Here is a 20,685-nt window from a genome sequence, read left to right on the forward strand (position 1 = left end):
GCTCTCCAAGAGACTCACCCACCCCATGCTTCTGCTTTATTTAACATTGGTAGAGAGAAACCTTTCACGTTTCCAGGAAGTCTGGATTCTGCATATGAGAGATAACTTGTAATATTTGTCTTGTCATTTCTTTTCATCATTATCTAGTTATCTTGAGAAATTAGTTCAGTTCCAAAACTCCGACTCCCCAAATCCTTTCATAGATTTTTCAAACTTAAAATAGGGAAGACAGAGACACACCTAGAACAAAATGGAGACGGATGTGCTAGCTGTGGTGTGGACCTATAGTCCTGGCACTTTGGAGGTGGGCATGCTAGCTGTGGTGTGGACCTATAGTCCCAGCACTTTAAAACGTAGAGGTAAAAGAAAGAAAGTTTGAGACAAGCCTAGGCTACACAATGAGTTCAAAGCCAGCCTGGGCTGCATACTGAGCCCCAGTCTCAAATAACAAACTAAAATAGGCCAGTTGTAGAATGTGTGTTAACTTGTCAAGGCTCTAGATTCAATCCCCAGCAACACAAAAAGGGGAAGGTGGGAAGAAAATGAGAGATGCCTGCACAAAAGCAGAAGGCACCAGAGTTTAGTTATTAAAAGACCTAGGATACAAAGTGTCTTAATTGCCTTTCCATTGCTGTGATAAAATACCATGACCAAAAGCATCTTGGTGAGAAAAGGGTTTATATTTTGGCTTTCATACTTTAATCACACTCTATCACTGAGGGAAGTCAGGGCAGAAACCCTGGTTGGAGATGGGTATGCTGGCTGGGGTGAGCCTCACCAGTCTTGAATAGCCTTGTACAGTTTGCTCAGGGACAACCAGGAGTTTCTTCTGAATGCCACTGATGTACAACCTAAGCAGTACGCATGACAGGCTCTTTATTTATTTAATTTTTTTCTTATGCCTAAATTTGGCCCATAGAGCTACGAGAAAGGTATCATTAGCCTCATTTTTAAAGATAAACTCTGCCCAATGCAAGTATGTTCAACACAGGAAGCATTGTATCTCGTGCCCTCTGGACCAGTCAACAGGAGCCCCACTCAGGTGGTCTCTACACACCTATGACACGGCCAGTGACTAAAAAATAAAGTTTTAAAAAGAACTTCATTGTAGTTCGTTTAAATAGTCCCATGTTCTAAACAGCCACTCTAGTGAACACTCTTATAGATGTTATAGGGCATTTCAAAGGAATTAGGTCAAGTCTGAGATTAGATACCCAAGGAATAGCAAAATCAGGTTTTATACTGGATCCATCTTAGTCTAAAAGTTTCCTATTTTCATAGCAGTGTGGGGTTTTTTTTCTTTTTTCAGCTATAATGGCACAGTTTTCTTTTCCATTGAAACACTGAAAGGGAGGCAGAAGAGATCGCCTTTTTTTTTTTTTAAAAAAATCCTTTGTTTTAATTCTTTTAGTTTGGTAATTCGACTCTGTTGTACATTTCCTCACTGTGTTAGCTACTGTTTTGTTCACCTGACACAGCAGGAGTCATCTGAGAAGAGGAACCTCGTGGTAGTTTGAATAAGAATGGCCCCAACAAGCTCATAGACTTGAAGGCTATGTCACCAGGGATTGGCACTGTTTGAAGGGATTAGGAGAGGTGGCCTTGCTGGAGGAAGTTTGTCACTGGGGGTGGGTTTTGGGGTTTCAGAAGATCAAGCCAGGCCCAGCGGCTCTCTCTTTTTCGGTTGCCTGTGGACCCTGATCCAGAACTCTCAACTCCTTCTCCAGGACCATGCCAGCGTGCATGCCACTATGCTTCCGGCCATGCTGGCAATAGACTAAACCTCTCAAACAGTAAGGAAGTTCCAGTTAAATGGTTGCCTTTATAAGAGTCGCCATGGCCGTGGTGTTTACATCCCAGCAATAGTAGCCCTCACTAAAACAAACCTCAACTGGGAAAAAAAAAGTGCCTCCATCAGATGCCCTGTAGGCAGCAAGAAAGCAGGTGGAAAAAGGAACTAAGAAGCCCTCCATGGCTTCTACTTAAGTTCCTGCCTCCAGCTTCCTTGAGTTTCTGCTCTGACTTCCCTCAGTGATAGACTGTGATTGGCGTATGAAAGCCAAACTATAAATCTCTTTCTCCCCAAGATGTTTTTGGTCATGTTATGTTATCACAGCCATGGAAAGAAAATGAAGACACTTGGCATCCTAGATCTTCTAGTAACTAAACAATGACTATCCAACTGAATGGAGGACTCTGGCAACCCAGACTAATGCCAGGCTCGCCTATGATTTATGGGTGCTAAACTCCCAACAATTATTCACTGTTCCAGTGACCATTTTTATGTATAACTGAGAGACAGCATAGCCGTAGGAAAAGGTTTAGGAAACTCACAGACTAAGGGTGGAACTAGAAACCATGTTTAAATGTGAAAGCAGAACAGTGCTGGTCCAATGTCTAATGTTGATCAAACTATTTCCTGGGGATAGATTTCCCTCTATGTCCCTAAGTTTTGTGACGACTTGTATCTGACATGCACCACCCAAAGTTCATGAGCTGAAGCCTTGGTCCCTTATGAAGCAGTGCTCAGAGGGGACTTGGAGAGGTGACTGGACCAAGCAGGTTCTAACCCTGTCAATGGATTAATCTATTCTAAGGTTCATAGCTTAATGGTGGTAGAAACTTAAATGAGTTGGGGCCTAGCTGGAGGAAGTTGGTCACTGGGGGTATGCCTCGGGATATTTTGTCTCTGTGTGTCCTGGCTAGTTTTAGGTCAAATTGATATAAGCTAGAATCATCAGCGAGGAGGGAACCCCAATTAAGAAAATGTCCTCATGCCGGGCGATGGTGGCGCACGCCTTTAATCCCAGCACTCGGGAGGCAGAGGCAGGCAGATCTCTGTGAGTTCGAGACCAGCCTGGTCTACAGAGCTAGTGCCAGGACAGGCTCCAAAGCCACAGAGAAACCCTGTCTCGAAAAACAAAAACAAAAAAAAAGAAAAAAAGAAAAAAGAAAATGTCCTCATAAAATTAGGCGATAGGCAAGACTGTAGGGCATTTTCCTAGTTAGTGATTTATTGGGAAGGATCCAGACCATCATGGGTGGTGCCACTCCTGGGCTGGTGGTCCTAGATTTTATAAGAGAACACACTGAGCAAGCCACGAGGAGCAAGCCTGTAAGCAGCACCCCTCCATGGCCTTTGCATCTGTTTCTGCCTACAGGTTCCTGCCCAGTTAGGGTTCCTGCCCAGTTAGGGTTCCTGCCCAGTTAGGGTTCCTGCCCAGTTAGGATCCCTGCTCTCACTGCTTTTGACGATGAACTATTTTATGGAACTATGCATGAAATAAACCATTTCCTCCCCGTGTTGCCTTGGGTCATGATATTCCATCACAGCAACAGTGACCCTGACTAAGACACTGTGCCTGCCTGCCTGCCTGCCTCCATCCCTACCTCCCTATGACTACTAACTAATGCCAGGAGGTGAACAGCCTGACCTGACCATGTATCCCCCGCCATAATAGTCTACCTGATCACACACCTAACGTAATGGAGCCAGCTGATCACAGACTAGCACCCGGGAAACCACAGCAGGAAGTAGGCTTGATTTACGTTAGCTACCTTGACAGAAAGCTGAGGAACACAGTATCTAAACCTAAGCCTCTCTTCCCTGGTGCATTTCTTCTTGATAGGGTGCACACACATTTTCTAAGTAGGAGAATATTTCATGTGGAAGGCTCACTTGGAATAACAACACCAAACCTACAAGATTCAAGTTACAGTGCCCGAAGAAGGGAGAAAAACCTAAAAAAAAGAGAGGAAACCCAGAGTCCAGAGGGTAGGAAGTGCTGACCTGCATAATCTTAAGAAACTGCTCTCACTTTTAAAAAGTTATGACTAAAAGTTATTAAAAGTTATGTTTTATATTTATTACATTTCTAAATATACAGTATGCAAATATATTTAAATATATTTTAGTACATATTTTTAGAAAAAGAGCTTCCTTTCTAGGTAATGATATCTATCAAACGCCCTAGAATACTTACAGAAAATAGATATTTATCACAAGGAAAGAGTTCTAAATGCTGAGGGGCACAAATAAATACTGTTCCAAAATTGAAAGCAAATTCAATATTCAATGAGAAAATGATCACATTCAGGCATACCTTTGATATGATACAATCACTTAAAGTATATCTCTTAAGAATTTAAAACAGCATGGGTAAGCCATGAAGAATATTGTAAAATCTAGCATGCTTGCTTTAAAAAAAGATCCTCACTGAAAACATGTCATGAACCGTGAAAAGTGAAAGATAAATTATCAGTCTTTCACAGTGCTATTCTTGTGCTGAGAATTGATGAATTGATTCTGCTCCCCCCAAGCGGTTTCAAATGGTTTCCAAGGACTACGTACGATTCCTGTAATTGTAATAAATTAAGCAAAGACATAATTTCATTCACATACGAGAAAGAAAACCAGGATTACATGGGTTTATTACATTTTCAATGAAACAAACTACAATCATGAAAGGAAAAAGACGTTTTTTCAAAGTGCATTTGAACACTGCTATTCTCCAGGCTGCCTGTGGTTTTACTGCCTGCAGTTTGCATCCCATGCAGATGTAAATAACTGGCCCATAGATGTCACTGTTGCACTTAAGCTGAGCGCATCCCAGCTTTGACTTTGCAAGGAAGGAGCATCTGGAAGAGACTGTACAAATCTCTGCATCAACTGTCAATTTGTTCCCTTTCGACTTTATTCCAAATCTCTCTTTCTCTCTCTCTCTTTCTTTCACCCTCTCCCTCCATTCCTCCCCCTCACATGTGTGTGTGTGTGTGTGTGTGTGTGTGTGTGTGAGAGAGAGAGAGAGAGAGAGAGAGAGAGAGAGAGAGAGAGAGAGAGAGAAAGGGAGAGAGAAAGGGAGAGAGAGAGTTTTGCTCGCAGGTACCTGTGGAAGAATGTTAGCTACTTTAAAGCTGTAGTAGGTTGTTGTGAGCTGTCATTTGGGGACTAGGAATTGAACCCATGTCCTCTGCAAGAGCAGCAAGTATTCAACCACCAAGACAGTTCTCCAAACCCTGAAATCTCTTTTTATTAAAACATTTTTTCTCTTTTTAAGTCAAATGCTTTTCTGAAATGACTTCAGTGACTATTATTGTATGGTTCTGGAAAAAAAGAAAAGTTCTAGTTAATGGTTACCACCCATCTAAAAAATGCCAAATCTAATACACCCCTATTAAAAGTCACAGGGTTACCCAGATGACCGTAGGCCTAACCCACACTCACCACATATGTAGTTTCAGATCAGAATATAACGAAGCAGAGAACAAGAGATTGTCAAAAGGAATAAAAAAAAAACCCTGCAAAATAGAAAAAGCCACAGGAAACCACAGGAAAGGAGGGCAATGAGAAAGGGAATGGATGGTTTGGGCAGCTCTATCAGGCCAGCTAAAACTGGCAAAGCCCGCCCAATGCTTTATGCTGGGGAGCAATGCTTCTGTGTCAGTGGATGCGGAAGAATGAGAAAGGAGAAGTCTATGTTTTTAAATGGGTTGTCCTGTATTTGGCAGGCTTCCCACCAACTTGTTGGGCTGTTATTTGAGCAGCTGGAGAGAAAGAAAGGTTTATAGACGTGCAACGAAGACAGGTGACTCGGGTTTCACTGGAAAACGCAGAGCATATCTGTCAGCTGGCATATGTTGCTCGCCGAGTTTTAGTACAATGATATTAAGCCACTAGTGGCAAATGGGTTTCTTCCCACAGGGGGTTTAGGCATCAGAGCTAATGAGACAGAGTACTCTGGCAAGAAACTATTGACCCGGTCATCTTCTGGTGCACAGATTTCAGATTGCCTTGGTTTGTTGCAGCCCATTGACTTTTTTTTTTCCAAATAATGATCCACATACAGAATACAGCTTCAGCAACGTTACATATGCAATTTACACGAAGTACATATGAAATAAGCCTCTGCTGACCACAAAGAACCACGGATGGAGCACGAAGATTTCCACTTACATTGAGATCCAAGTATAGTTCACTTCTATTTGACTTTTCTCTTTCTTCACAGAGCACAAATGGGCAGGGTGGTCCGGCTCTGTAACCCAGGACCCAAGCACCTCCATCCTTATTGGGAAGATCGTTAGCTGTCTGCTCATTGAAGCTGTCACAGGGAAAGCCTTCGGAGGTGATGCCTGCGTGAACACAGGGAAGAGAGTCAATGACACGGCAGGCAGACGAGGCACAACGGCATCAGCAAGTTTAGGAACTCCCCAAGGCAGTCTCCGTATTCTGACTTCGCTTTCTAGTTTATATCTCTCGAGTCTGCTGTCCTTGAAAAGGGCTTTTTCCAATTACTCTTTTGGGGTCTTCAAACACTGCCAAAAGGTTGGCCAGCTAGCTCTTTCCACAGACTTGTTTGCCAGCCCAGGCTGTGCTGTTTGCGCCTATTCGCGATAAAATCAGACAGAGGAGGGGCAGGGGAATTGAGGCACGAGTTCTTAGCTCTACTGCTCCACAGTGTCACACCCAAGCCAAGTCACGGATGTATTTGCTCTTCTAGGTCTGCGGCTGTGCCTTATTTCTAGGGACAGACTCTTTTCTGCGCTGTGCTTACTGGCATGCGCCAGTCTGATGATGAGGGAAAGCCGCATGCGCGACCCATTTGGGGCTTATGCTTCTCACTTTCCAAATAGTCAGCCAATTGGTCCTTACCTAAACTATATGAGGAGGACAGTAGGGCTGTCTTAAATTTTAACATAACCTAGCGTTGGGAAACAGCAGTGCTCCCATTTTAAGGGGGAAACTAAAGCCCAGAGAAGGAACAACAGTCTCACGTTCCTAAGATCAGGAGAGGAGGACACAGTGGTTGGAAGCCAGGCAGTTGAACACCTGAGGCAAAGCTCTTAGAAACTAACACATGGTCTCTGACCGACAGTCTTAAGATAGCAACACATGTTCTGCAAAAAAAGGATGTCAGAGTCGAAAGAGCTACTTGCTGTAGCCCTTGGTGCATCCTAGTTTATGCCAGTCTCCTAAAGAACTTGAGATGCTCCTTAGTGAAAAAAAAAGACCCTAAACCTAGCAAATGGGATCTCCCCAAACTTATCTGGTCATGGGATCCATTTAAGCATTTGCTGAGAAAAACAGATTGTAAGCCATTAGTGCTCTACTGGAACGCAGTTTGGAAAATACAAGATTGGATCAACGAAAGGCGGGCCTCTGAGGCACTCATGTTCCTGGTCCACTGTGAGTTCCTGGTAAGCAACCTCGGCAAAACGCGGAGCAACCAGGTGGACATTAAAAACTTGGGCTCAGTGCCTTTTTGCAAGGGGGATCACTGACTATGCGATAGGGTGTTTATTATACATAATCCTGTACGAGAGGAGCTCTGGCTGTGCTCCAAAGCCAGCTGCCAGCCTCTGCCAGCTGAGAACCTGACTCACAAGTAACCCGAGCTGAGAATAACTCAGCACACAAAGGGCTGCAAGGTGGCATGCTTCCCTTATAGGAGTAGCATTTTAAGAGGCAGAGAAGTTGAGAACACTGAAGGGTTGGATTTGTGTTTGCTTGTTCAGTTCGGTTCGTTGAGTTTTAATCAGACTTCCGAGTGAAAGTGACAGAGGTCACAGTGTTTCTGCAGTTGTCCTCTGAAGGCTACCCCCCCCTAAAAAAAAACACATCCAGCCACTAAAATAATCAGAGTCCAGGACATCAGGAATTCCCTGTCACCTCTGCAAATGTAGGATGTGTGTCTGGAAAGTGAACTCGGGTATTTTCTTCACAAGGGCACAGGACCTCCAGATGAGCCTTGGTCCACTTGAAGCCCTTGATACCTGATGTCTATAGAACATATAGCCAGTTGGTCACCTCAGCGTGGACTTAGAGTCATGTATTGTGGTGTCCCAAACTCCTGTTCTCAAGAGGCAGGGGAAAAGCTAATGCCTAAAAGAACTTCGGAGCACCTCCACAGGCAAGCCGGGAAGGAAACCATCACTGTGAAGACTGGAAGCTCATGTGGCTTTAGTGACTGTGGGAAGACTCATCCTTCCTCTCAGGACATTCTGTCACGGTTAAGAAAGGAGGAAACCTATGGAGGGTCCACACTACACTGTCTCACTTCTCAAGTCTGTAAGTACTAACCGGACCCCTCATTTAGATCCCTGCACTCTGCACTTTGGCTTGGAGTAAATGCTGGCTTGGGTGAAGGTAGCATGGATTCATGTAACTATATAATACACAATATATATCACAAAATGCATTGTACAGCACCCCAGGTAAGACATTCAAAGCATATTGTCTGGTGAGACTAAGTTTATTATTGCAGTATGAATAATGGTATGAAAGAGTGATGAACTCACACAGTAGCAAAGGCTTGTGTTCCCAGCTAAAACACATGCACATGTGTGTACATACTATGTGAACACACATGCAAACACACATACCTGGAGTGTCTAACCAACACCACATTAATGAAGTGAGGCATGCAATCCAATCCACTCTTTATACAGAGGAACTTTAAGTAGAAGCAATAAAAATTAATTTAATTTTGGAGTTGATTTTCGTTCTTGTTTGTTTGTAAGACAGGGTTTCTCTGTATAGCTTTGGCTGTCCTGAAACTCATTCTGTAGACCAGGCTGGCCTCAAACTCACAGAGATCCGCCTGCCTCTGCCTCCCGAGTGCTGGGATTAAAGGCGTGCACCACCACTGCCCAGCTTTGATTTTCATTTTAAAGAGCCAATTTCTGATGCCTAATATCTAACCAGACAATAACCTATGAAGAAAACATGCAAGATAAACCAGGATGTGTGATAATTTTGACAAGGATCATTAGGAGAGAAAGGGAACATGGGCAGAAACAAGTTACACAAGACTGTTATCTCAGAAGTTTGACAAACTAAGGACAGAGGACAAATTCAAATTAAAAAAAAAAAAGAGTAAGTAACAATTTTATGAGATTTTTTAAAAAAGCTTCAATAATATAAAAATAAATGATTTATAAGAGATATACATATCTATTTTTATTTAGAGCATCCATACCCATGTTATTCAGCTGAGTAAACAAAAAAGAAAACAATAACTTGAAACAAGTAAACGTGTCAGCATAATCAACTGACCGTTAGTTTCTAGTACAAGTGGATTTTCAAGGTGTGTTAGATTTTCATTGAATAATCTTTCTGAGACACTAAGAGTCATGAGTTTAATCAACTATCGTTCCCTTTAACATCATTCATCTGACTTTATTAACTATTTATTATGAGTTGTTATGTCTCTCAGTGGTACATTGGCCCCATGACTGACCACATAGACACACAAGGGTTAATTTGACAGGTGATCATGGTTAATAGGACATACAGCACAGAAACACAAAGGGGAAGGTGGCTTACCTTTAAACGTCTGTGCTTTCCCCAACCATTCAACTGATGAGCTGCACTTGGCTGATGCTAACCTATGACATCAGCCTGGGGGCTGCTGTCGGTAAACAAAACGGTGGAAGCAGACGGAAAGAAAACGTAACATGCCATTTACAATGGAGGCAGTGTTCCCAGCCCACCTTCCCCGAGTGCCATCAGTCTCTCTGCCTGTGACATACACATACGCCGTTTGAATTCCTTACTCCCTCTCTGCTTTGTCAGTGTGAACTCAAGATTCACTCCTGTCTCTGACTCCTATGAGAGTTAGTGTCTCATAACCGCGTTCATGTTGGATCTGGCCATGCAGCCTGCTCTGGCTGAACGGGTGTGGGCAATGTAACAGAGCACTGTTTATAATTAGTCAATCCATGCCCCTAGCTCTGGCAGAAGTACAGTCTCTGGTCAGTTTCAGTCAGATGCAATGCTCTATATTGTCAATGCCCCATCTCCCGTTCTAGTGATAAATGAGAGCACGGAATGGAACTACCAATGTGGGTAGAATTTTGAAGAAAAAAAAAAACAGTCTTGTTAGTACATCCCAGGAGAAACATGAGCAAGGACTACCAGGTCCTCACCACCATGAGATGGAATTGTGTGAGGAGGAAGTAGAGGAAGGCTGTTGGTAGACCAGGAAGCAGGAAGGACTGGGGGTAGGCGACAGCAGTTTGAGAACCTACAATGAAAGGATCGGATCATAGCTAGCAAATGAATGAAATGTTTGAATGTCTAAAGTTGTATTTGACATCAAACTAAATGAAACACGATTGAGCAGGAAGGGTTCTATTTCCCATCTAACCACCCGTGTGATAGGTGAGGGGACTAAATCCTAGGAGGGTTTCAATATTTCCAGCACACTTATTAGTGGCAAAGCTGAAGTGAATTTCTAGGTCTCCTATCCTACTTAAAGCAGGGCCTTATTTATAGACAACCCACAGATAGGGATGCTGAGGTAAGAGACGGAGGATGGAGTGGGGAAGAGCATTGGCAAGGGCTTTGACGGGTGGGACGTCTGGCTGCCTCTAATGCTAACAGCTTAACCTTGAAGCTACCAAACGCCCTCACATCACTACTTCCTCGCCAATAAAAGTGGGATCGTAGGGATGAGCCTGGTAATGAGCTGGGACCCAAATAATTTTCTTCCAGGAAATTTCCTAGGCTGTGAGTATACGAATTGCAAAAGAGATACAAATAAGTTTTTGCTTAAAGAAATTATACATGCAAGGAGGTACATTAAATATCACTTGTGTGAATAAATAACTTTGTATCGAAGAAGTTAAAGAGAATAATTGAGCTCATAAGAATTTGGGGAAGCACTCCAGTAAAGTAGATCCCAAATCTGTTCAAGCCCCCCCCCCAATATAATTAATATCATTTGATGTAATAGCTTCAGATTAGTGGCTGATCAGCTCTGATAATAGCTCCTCAGGGGCCTTAATGGAGACAGTAAGACATTTCTTCATTGAGGATCAAATACACGATCCTCGAAACCCATAAGCCTATTCATAGACATAGCTTCCAAAGAGATAGCACCTTAAAGAGTTATATCAATATACACTGTAAAAATTACATTAACCTTCTCACATGGTCTTTTCTTGGGAGGGATTCAGACACTAAATGAGGCAAAAATATGACTGAAATAAGGAAACTCATTTGTAAAAATAGTTATGCTGGATATCTTAATAGCAGTCACCCAGTTAAAGCAGCAAAACGACACTGGGAATGGGTAGAGATAGGGGGCGATGCTTCTAGGTAAAGACTGGTATAACATGACCAAAAGATGTTTAGGAAGTTGTAGGAGTCACGAGACATTCAGACCCTCTGTATAGTCTCAGAGAGCTTAAGAAAATAGATGTCGGTACTTTAAATGCCCATGTTATCAAAAACCAGGTATATTGGTTAATAAGAAATACAATTACTAAAAACACTTAGATGCAAAGTCAAGGAAGCATACAATTCTGGTCCCTGAAAGTAAAACCAAATAATATCTTTTTCCTGTTATGTAATATTATTTCAATTATTATGTGGATAGGTACACAGTAGGGAGGCTGGTGTAAAAATAAATGTAACAATTAAGGAGAGATGATTAAAAAATGGTAAAGTACTAAGCATTGGCTCATAACACATACATATAAAATGAACTTTAAAAAGACTACTTTGGAAGTGGTTTTGAGATCCACAGAGAGGAGATCATGCATAGCAAGATAGTCAGGGGTGGGGTCATTTATTAATACCAACAGTAAACATCTAAGAGGTAAGAATAAAATATGGTTCTAAGCATGAAATAAAAAAATATGAAACTACATTCCATTATTTCATTTCTGTTAGCAAAGGAAAGGAAAAGACTGGTCCCTTGGATCTAATAAAGATTTTCCTGATACAGAATTCTGACAGTTGTAGCTATAGAAGTGAGTTTTGATCTTAACCTTAACTCCATGCCAGGTGTTTGACCAGTTACCTTCACTGAGTGTTTTTTCTCCCAGCACTGGGGCTGTGAGGCACATCATACTCTCCCATAACACCAAGCTCTCCGCTAATACCCTTTGCTCTTCCAGCCAGAGAAGTGTGGCTATTGCCTTAAGTGCCCAATGTTCCAAATTCCTCAGCAGAACTGCCTGTTAGAAGTCTCTGTGAAACTTCCAGATTCTCACATCACTGGCTTTTGCCAGAGTGTCTTGGACACAAGAGTTTTTCAACACCCCTTCCCCCAGCAGGCATTAGTACTGAGGAGAAGCCATGTGCCAGGCAATCTTCACCGAGGCTCCCAACAAACTGATTTTTCTAAGGGTGAGTAATGTCTGATATAAGAAATTCATTATGTTTCACACACTTTATATACATTACACACGACAGTGGTGCTTCCCAACAATACTGCCAGCCTGGCATAAAAATCTCCCTATTTTAAAGATGAGTAAGTAATGATGACGCTAACTTTGCTCACTGAGAAACAAGGAGTAGAACCGAAGTCGGAACCCGCAGTCCAGAGTTAAGATTCTGCCAGACACAGCTAAACCAACCACAGGAGGCAATCATTGTCAGATGTCCAATGGCAAGCAGCAGTATAAGTCCTGGGAGAGTGGACACGTGAGACAAGCCACACAACGACCCAGGATTTCTGCTAAAGGCTGATTTCTGGGTTGCAAAGGAAAAACTAAGGGAGCCCTGGCAACTTTTCTGACATCTTAAGCATTCTAGCATGCATATAAGCAGGGACACAGTGATTGGGCTGAAAGTATTCAAAGACATATTAGCCTTAATTTTCTAATTATAAGCCCATGGATTAAATCAGTTCAACTAGCCACAAGTAAGGCAACCACAACAAATCAGTAATAAAATTGCTAAAAACCACTAACAAAATAACTACTATAAAAGCACTTAGAAACTGGATACTATGAAACACTTCCAGCCAGAACTGAAATGCAGAAGGCAGAAGCCAGAGCACGGACAGCACTTTAGAGGGACTGAAAGGAATGGGAAAGAGAGAAATGGCATAATGACGAGGAGTCACTTGACTAAAAAATTACAACAATCCTAAATTTGTATTGTTTGTATCTAATAAAAGGACTTCAAAGTACATGAAACAAAATACCAGATATGAATGGAGAAAATTAAAAATCATATGAAGAGACTTCAATATTATTCTCTTATTAAATACCATAAAAGAGTGACAGAAAATCAACGGAGAAGTCAGGAATGGTGGCTCATGCCTGTAACTTCAACACTCAAAAAGCTGAAACAGGAGGATCACCATTAGTTCAAAGTCCACTAAATTCAGGAGAGCTTGGGCTACGTAGTGAGGTCCTATCTCAAAAATAATGCTGCAAAGTTAATAGATACAAAGAAAACTCGGTAGATTTTATCTAAACTGTATATTATGAATATATCCTCTTCAATAATTGAAAAAAATCATACAATTTTTAGATACATATAGAATGCATTCCTAAATATTTGAAACTTAGACAACATACTTTCCCACAAGTGTTAAAATCACAAGAAAAATTAGAAGATATTGGGTCACAATTACTGTGGAAATCATGGGAATTTATTGACCTGCCCAATACTGAATGCTCTCCCCCATTCTGCTTAATAGCAATTTTCCTTAGGCTAGGGGAACGTTGGACACAGTAAACACATAGTTAACTTATAGAAAAAAAACTCATATACTATCTGAACACTGCTGCTAGCTCAAGAGGAAGAACTCTGCCTTCATTAGAGGTTCCTGGAAAGGCAGCCATTCCAGCTCACTCTACAATAAAATTCCAGGCCAGTATCTTTACATATATCATCAGTTCCCAGTGCTGACATGATCCAGACAAACAAAGGCTGCCAGATAGCCGAGAAGAACTCCTAATACCACAAGCAAGTAGCTAGAAAGTAAAAAGAGAAAGGGGGAGTAACTCCATGCCTACTGCACCAAGATCTTGGAGACAGCTGTCTTCCGTTAGCCCTCACTGCATGTTCCTCTTCCATCCTGCCAGTTCTTGTCTGTAATGAGGCTTTCTCTGTCCTGCCAGCCAGCTCCCATATAACTACATGGAGACTGATTATTAAGTATGAAAGGTCGCCCTTAGCTTAGGCTTGTCTCACTAGCTCTTATAACTTAAATTAACCTGCTTTAATCAACCTACACTTTGTTTTTTTTTTTTTTTAACCTCTCTTTCATTCTGTATGTCTGACTCCCTCCATGTCTTGTTGGTGTCCCCACCTTTCATCTTCCCAGAGTCCTCTCTGTCCCCCATAGTTCTGCCTAACCTCTCCCTGCCTAGCTCTTGGCCATTCAGCTCTTTATTAAACCAACCAGAAGGCACCTTGGAAAAGACACATTTTTCTTAATGTAAACAAATATTCTGCGCTGCTTGTCAGTTTCCTTCTTCATAGTGGATACTTACTTCCCTTTCAGTCCTTGGAGTCTTCTCAAGGGCTCCCCCACAAGAAACCTATAAACTCCTGTTTGTTTCCTTAACTAGGTCAATCAGTTCAGAAACAACCTCTAAAACTATCTTCAGTCTGGACTCTCTAAACCTACTCTCTAGGCTTCCATCAGGAACTCTGACAAATGGAGCTATTGGCACTGGCAATGGTATTTATTTCCTGCCCTCTAACATGCTCATATTTACAAATGTATGTAGACCCTTGATATCTGATACCCACTCTACTTATCTAGAATAATAGCCGTAATGCAATTGACTCATCAAAATGATCAAACCCTCTTCATCATCTATACTGAAAGAAAACAGGGATATTTGACATGGCCCAAAAATAAGGCAGTGATTTTTTTTTTTTTAAAAAAAGTATGCTTCTGTCTTTCCCAGATGAAGATGATTCGATTGGTACAAAAGAGGAGCATCGTTAAGATCGATAAAGGCACAGGTCCAGGAAACTCCTCAGACGTATTTGGTAGCAACACCATAACTGAACAGCAGCGGCAATTGGCATCCTTGTGCAGTTGAGCTTAGAAAAAGCCAGCTGTTCTCCAAAGTCACCTAGTGTCTGACTAACCCAAAAGGAACTCCAGTGGCAAAGTATGAATCACCATCCCTGTACTTCCCAGTCTTTGATGCTGGCACACATCTCTTTGGTTCCCTCATGGCTTAGTGTATGTCTTCAAATAACAGAGAAATATGATGCTTTTTCTCGCAGAACATGTAGGTATAAGGAATTCATATTCAAGCTCAAATGAATGGCTCAACATTCATATTCCTTTTACTCACTTGCAAGTATTTTTGGTGTTTCTGATCCTCTCTCTAACGTATATGATCCAGAAAAAAACCACTAAAGAATCAAAAGGAGTTTTGTGTAGGAGATTATTGGAGGACTTGGGGTCTTTTTGGCATGTTTTAGTCAGCTAAAGTACTACAGTTTCTTTTCATTACACCCTGAATCTATTTGCTCAAACATGAAATTAGCCCTAACTCATGTTTAATTAACTACCTTGCTTTTAACATCACACCAATATTTGAGCTCCTTCCCCAGGGGACTGTTGCAATCATCAGTATGATTTTGCTATGTCTTAAGGTTATTATTGCACCAAAAATCAGAGCTCTGAATTAAATTGCATGTCAGTAGAAAAATCAATTTACTAAAAGGAAATTAATTCCATAACCAAAATTTTATGAAAGCAATGGATCCATGAAGTGAGTTAAATATCTTCTAAGAATAGAACTGAATATCTGTCTTCTCCAAAAAGGACTTACCAATGTACTCAAATTCATGGTAAACATTCACTGGAAAAAATTCCACTAACTAGTAAAATAGGGATCTTACATTCTATGGTTGCTGAATAAATCATAAATTAGCACAAGATTGTCAGTAATGCTTCTGTATAACAAAAAGGTTGGGACTGCCGTGTACTGCAGTGATAAATGTATCAGAAGCTGGGCTTATACTGGGAGGCTTTCACACTTTATCCAGACCTGAAGTAGACTGGCTGAATCATCACAATTGAAGTAGGCTAATACAGGTCAGTGGTGACTCGGCTAACGAACACAAATTCCAAATAATTAATGCACTCTTCCTTTATTTAAATGAAAATGTACACATGGAGGACAGGAGTGCACTCAATTCCTGGAAAAAGCCACAGGTTTGCTCAAGCCCATAGGGCTGGATAAAATGACTTTACAGAGGACTCAGCATTGCTCAGCCACTGAGAAACCAATTGGCAAAGGAAGTAAGAACACATTGCCAAGGCAACATGAATCTATTCCCGCAGCAATGGCTTCCAGTTAATTTAACCATAAAATAGTTCTGTAATTTGCCATGGAATCCAGGACACTGTGAATTACTGAAAGAATAAAATAGTAAAATAAAAAAATTGGATAATTTGATGTAAATTAGTAAGGGTGCTATTTTGCTGAAGGGACTTAACACTATTTTCTTTGCAAAAAAATTGTTAAATTATGTCTATTTTTAAAACAATTCCAATTTGAGTCTTAATATTTGTAGCCTTCAGAAAAAGCAATGAAGAAGGTGGGGAGATGGAAGTCAGGGAGACAGCTATCAGGGAAGTCAGCGTGTAAAATACCTGTTCTGTAAGTACGAAGACCTAAGATCCACTCCTCAGGGCACACACAAAAAAGGCATCTGTGACATCAGTGCTGGAGGGGCAGGGCAGACACAGTCAGATCCCTGTTGCTCACTGGATAGCCAACTTGGCAAAACAGGTGAACTCCAGGTTCACCAAGAGACTGTCTCAAAAAGTAATGTGGAAAGTCATCAAAGAAGACATCCATTGTTGACTTTTCACATACACACACACACACACACACACACAGAGAGAGAGAGAGAGAGAGAGAGAGAGAGAGAGAGAGAGAGAGAGAGAGAGGTGGGATATCCTTCTGTCTATGTGTTCCTTTAATTGGATAATGATTAAAGCTGTTTTGGCAAATGGCTTAGCAGAGTAAAGTCAGGTGGGAAATCAGAACAGAGATATAGAGAAAGAGTAGGCAGAGTCAAAGTGACTCAGAGAACCCCAACTAAGGCTATCACAATTTCCTCTTCATCAAATTTCATCCATAAAACTGAAAGAAACAATCAATGGTCTGAGCCTCATAAATAGAAAATATCTACAAGGTTTTTTACTCGGGTTGTTCTTGCATAACTGCAACAAGAGGCAATGCTGAACTCTAAATAGTACCTAAGATTTCAAGTTAGGTATTACTTCTTTGATCTAACAAAACGTTATTTAATATCTACAGAAGTCTACAAAACAAAAAAAGTGTTTATCTTGCCATTTGACATATTTCTTTGAACCATTTAGGTATCTGTCTTAACATCCTTCCAGCAGAATGACCCTCTTGTTGCTACCTCCCTTACACATTTTCTCTCTGTTTCATTCATAGAATTTATTTCCTGTATTATTGAAGAGCCTTAGGTTTGGCAATGCAAGACATCAGATCTATTCCGTTCTATATAGATGGCACTGTCTCTCTCTCTCTCTCTCTCTCTCTCTCTCTCTCTCTCTCTCTCTCTCTCTTTCTCTCTCTCTCTCTGTATCTCAACACAGGGCTTCTCTGTAGCTTTGGAGCATGTTCCTGGAACTAGCTCTTGTAGACCAGACTGGCCTCAAACTCACAGAGATCTGCCTGCTTCTGCCTCTCAAGTGCTGGAATTAAAGGTGTGTGTCACCACCACCCGGCTCCATGGTTCCACTTTTAAAAGAAAAATCAAGTGCTCATATAGTTCAGATATTTCACATATTTCAGTCAACTCTTGAAGCCCAGAACTATGAGAGAGAGACAGAGAGAGAGAGAGAGAGAGACAGAGAGAGACAGAGAGAGAGACAGACAGAGACAGACAGACACACACAGAGAGAGAGAGAGAGAGAAAGAGAGAGAGAGAGAGAGAGAGAGAGAGAGAGAGAGAGAGAGAGAGAGAGAGAGAACAGTGCTTGGGTTGTATGCCATGGCGTTGAGAAAGAATGGTTAGAATACAGCTCTTATCAAGAAATCAGATGACTTTTCAGACTCAATAGAAGGGTTTTGTGGTTCATTAGTAATGCCTTTCTTGGCCCAGGAGGAAAGTGTTACAGAATGTAACCCTGTTTAGGGCATCCTTTAACTAACCTCTTTGTCTTTTTTTTTTTTTTTTTTTTTTTTTTTTTGCCTGTGAACTTAATGACAGGTTTTTATCAACTGTATCCTGTCAGATTAAAAAGAAATCAGAAAACATATGAAACTCAACTTGTTATTATAGTAAAAGTTGTCAAGAGGAAGAAACAGGCAACAATAGAAGATGCAGTGAATTAATAGATGTGAATCTTATATTCATCTCTCATTTCAATGAATGGAAAAAGGAGATAATAGAATATGAAAATGTGAAAAAAAACAGATAGGATTCATTATTTTGCTTTCCCTACAATTAAGAAAAGATGATTATGTTATGAAATTATAAGAATGTAATATGGATAATTATTAGAAGATTTGCATTAATAATGTAATGTTCTATGTTATTGAGTAATGAAGCAAGGCTAAGCTTAGAGAAGATAAAGATGGGGAGAAAAAGAGTAGGGCAAAAGTGAAAGAATAAGAAAGTCACTATAAACCAAGAAGTACCCGATCACTCAGACTCCTCTCCCATTCTGGAAAGAGAGGTCAACTGATAGCTCCAGGGACATGTAACTGGACCCCATTCCTCTTTTGATGTTCTCACCAAGAAGGGTTTAACTGTCCTTTCCTTGATTCATTAGATGGTCACTTCAAAGAGATCCTAAAAGGCCAATATTTGCCTAACCAACTCCCTTGCCTAAGTAAATCTAGACAAAAAACCCCAAAGCAATTCATCTTAAATTTCACACATTATTGCCTTTGGCCCCTGTCAGTGACCTTAGCCTACAATATTGATTGCTGCTTGCCTCCCAATATGAATGTCTCCAATGATCAATCAGACAGCAGAAGAGAAAGTTATCCAATCTGATACTGAAGATGGACCACCATCAAGGGTTAAGCCAAGAGAAAACCTCGGACTTTAGAAGATGTGCTATGACTTCACTATTTACAGGACATTTCCAAGTAAGACAGGAATGGCCCACCCTTGATCTGTGGCTCAAGATTCTGCAATGTGAAGATGGATAAACTATTTAGTAACAAGTAAACTCAATCCATGAAATTAAAAAGGCATCCTTGTTCTAACAAGACCAGTGGGACTTCTGCGCAAGGAGAGCACAGCCATCTGTGATGTTTATTTTTCAATACAAAAAAACAAAATACAATACAAAAGCAAAAATATCCTTATCAGTATGTGTGGGGACTGTTTAACATACTAGTAATGAAAGATACACAAGAAAAAAAATAAAAATACCAAACTCTCATGAATTTGGAAGGGCTAAAATATAGCATGCAAAGTTGGTAACAAGTAGCAATGAAGGCACTCTGTCCTAAGCAGGAAGGCACCCATCAGCTTTAAGCTAGCCCAAGACACTCAGAGCACTGGACCCAGAAAGTTCCCATTATTTTTGTTTGACAAACAAATTAACACATGTCTAAATACTTTGTGGGGGCTATATTGAATAAAAACAGGAAAGAACATGATACACATTTTTAATCCCAGTACTCTGGAAGCAGAGGCAGGTGGATCTCCGAGAGATTGAGGCCAGTCTACTCTACATAGTGAGAACATGTCTCAAAAAAACAAACAAACAAACAAAACAAAGGGGGCTGGAGAGATGGCTCAGAGGTTGGGAGCACTGGCTGCTCTTCCAGAGGTCCTGAGTTCAATTCCCAGCAACCACATGGTGGCTCACAACCATCCATAATGAGATCTGGTGCCCTCTTCTGCCCTGCAGGCATACATGCTTATAGAACACTGTACATAATAAATAAATAAATCTTAAAAAAAACAGGAAGGAAGGACAGAGGAACAGTTTGAAGACAAATACTGGGAAACAGACCAATGATATACTTATGACTGCAGCATTTCACCATAAATAAAATTTCTAACAGGCAAACATCCAGTAAAAATGAAAATGCACTATTAAACTGCTGGACTGGTTAGATTGCCCAGCAAGTAAAGGCATTGTCCAGCTAGCCCGCGGACCCAAATTCAATCCCCCGCATCCCTGAAAAGGCAGAAAGAGAGAACCAGCTCCACAGAGCTGTCACTGATGGGTCACACACATGAGACATCAACCCTACCACATTAAAACAGTTTTTTTTTCTTTTCTTTATTTTTTTATTGAAAAATAATTTCTGCCTCCTCCCAGCCTCCCATTTCTCTCCCCCTCCTCCCACTCCTCTCCTCCTCTCCCCCTCCCTCTCCAGTCCGAAGAGCAGTCAGGGTCCCCTGCCCTGTGGAAAGTCCAAGGTCCTCTCCACTCCATCCAGGTCTAGGAAGGTGAGCATCCCAAAGAAAAACATATAGTTATCCTCCTGGATATGGGAAGTAGACAAGATTGCTGGGCAAAAAATTGAGAGAAAAGTAAAACAGTTTTTTTAAGACCACTGACAACTTATAAATAAGCCAAATGTTTAAACTCAGTAAACAAAAAAATGCCTTGTTTTCTTTATAGTTCATAAAATTGAAACAATGCTTATGAAATATTTGAAAATATGAGATTTTTTCAAGTAACATGATGAACTTCAAAGCTTACAAGCACAGATACTTGTTAAAAGTATCATGAAGACCGGACGCGCACGGCGGGCGACGTAGCTGGCGCAGCGGCCGGGACCGGCGGGTACTGACACAGTGGCAGACAACGCAGGCGACAGGGACCAGTGCAACACCAAGAGCAGATCGCCCCAGGACAATTAAATCAAAGAGGTAGGCCTTTGGTTGGCGAGATCCCTGGCAAACAGGGAACCTGGTTCTTTTCCTGAAGACCCGTCTGAGGGGTGAGAGGGATCTTG

The 20,685-nt window shown here is 41.2% G+C and overlaps 1 protein-coding gene across 1 annotated transcript in view; it reads right to left on the reverse strand.

The window, feature by feature from the left end:
• The window catches only part of Fmn1 (formin 1), a 345,263-nt gene that overhangs the window by 268,881 nt on the left and 55,697 nt on the right, over positions 1-20,685 (reverse strand). Inside the window, exon 2 of the mRNA XM_050134444.1 lies at positions 5,954-6,129. Coding sequence (XP_049990401.1) covers positions 5,954-6,129 — 176 coding nt within the window. The remainder of the gene's footprint in view (positions 1-5,953; positions 6,130-20,685) is intronic.

This window comes from Alexandromys fortis, unplaced genomic scaffold (assembly GCF_014885135.2).
Source record: "Alexandromys fortis isolate MF-2015 unplaced genomic scaffold, M_Fortis_MF-2015_v1.1 scaffold_6, whole genome shotgun sequence".
Lineage (NCBI taxonomy): Eukaryota > Metazoa > Chordata > Mammalia > Rodentia > Cricetidae > Alexandromys > Alexandromys fortis.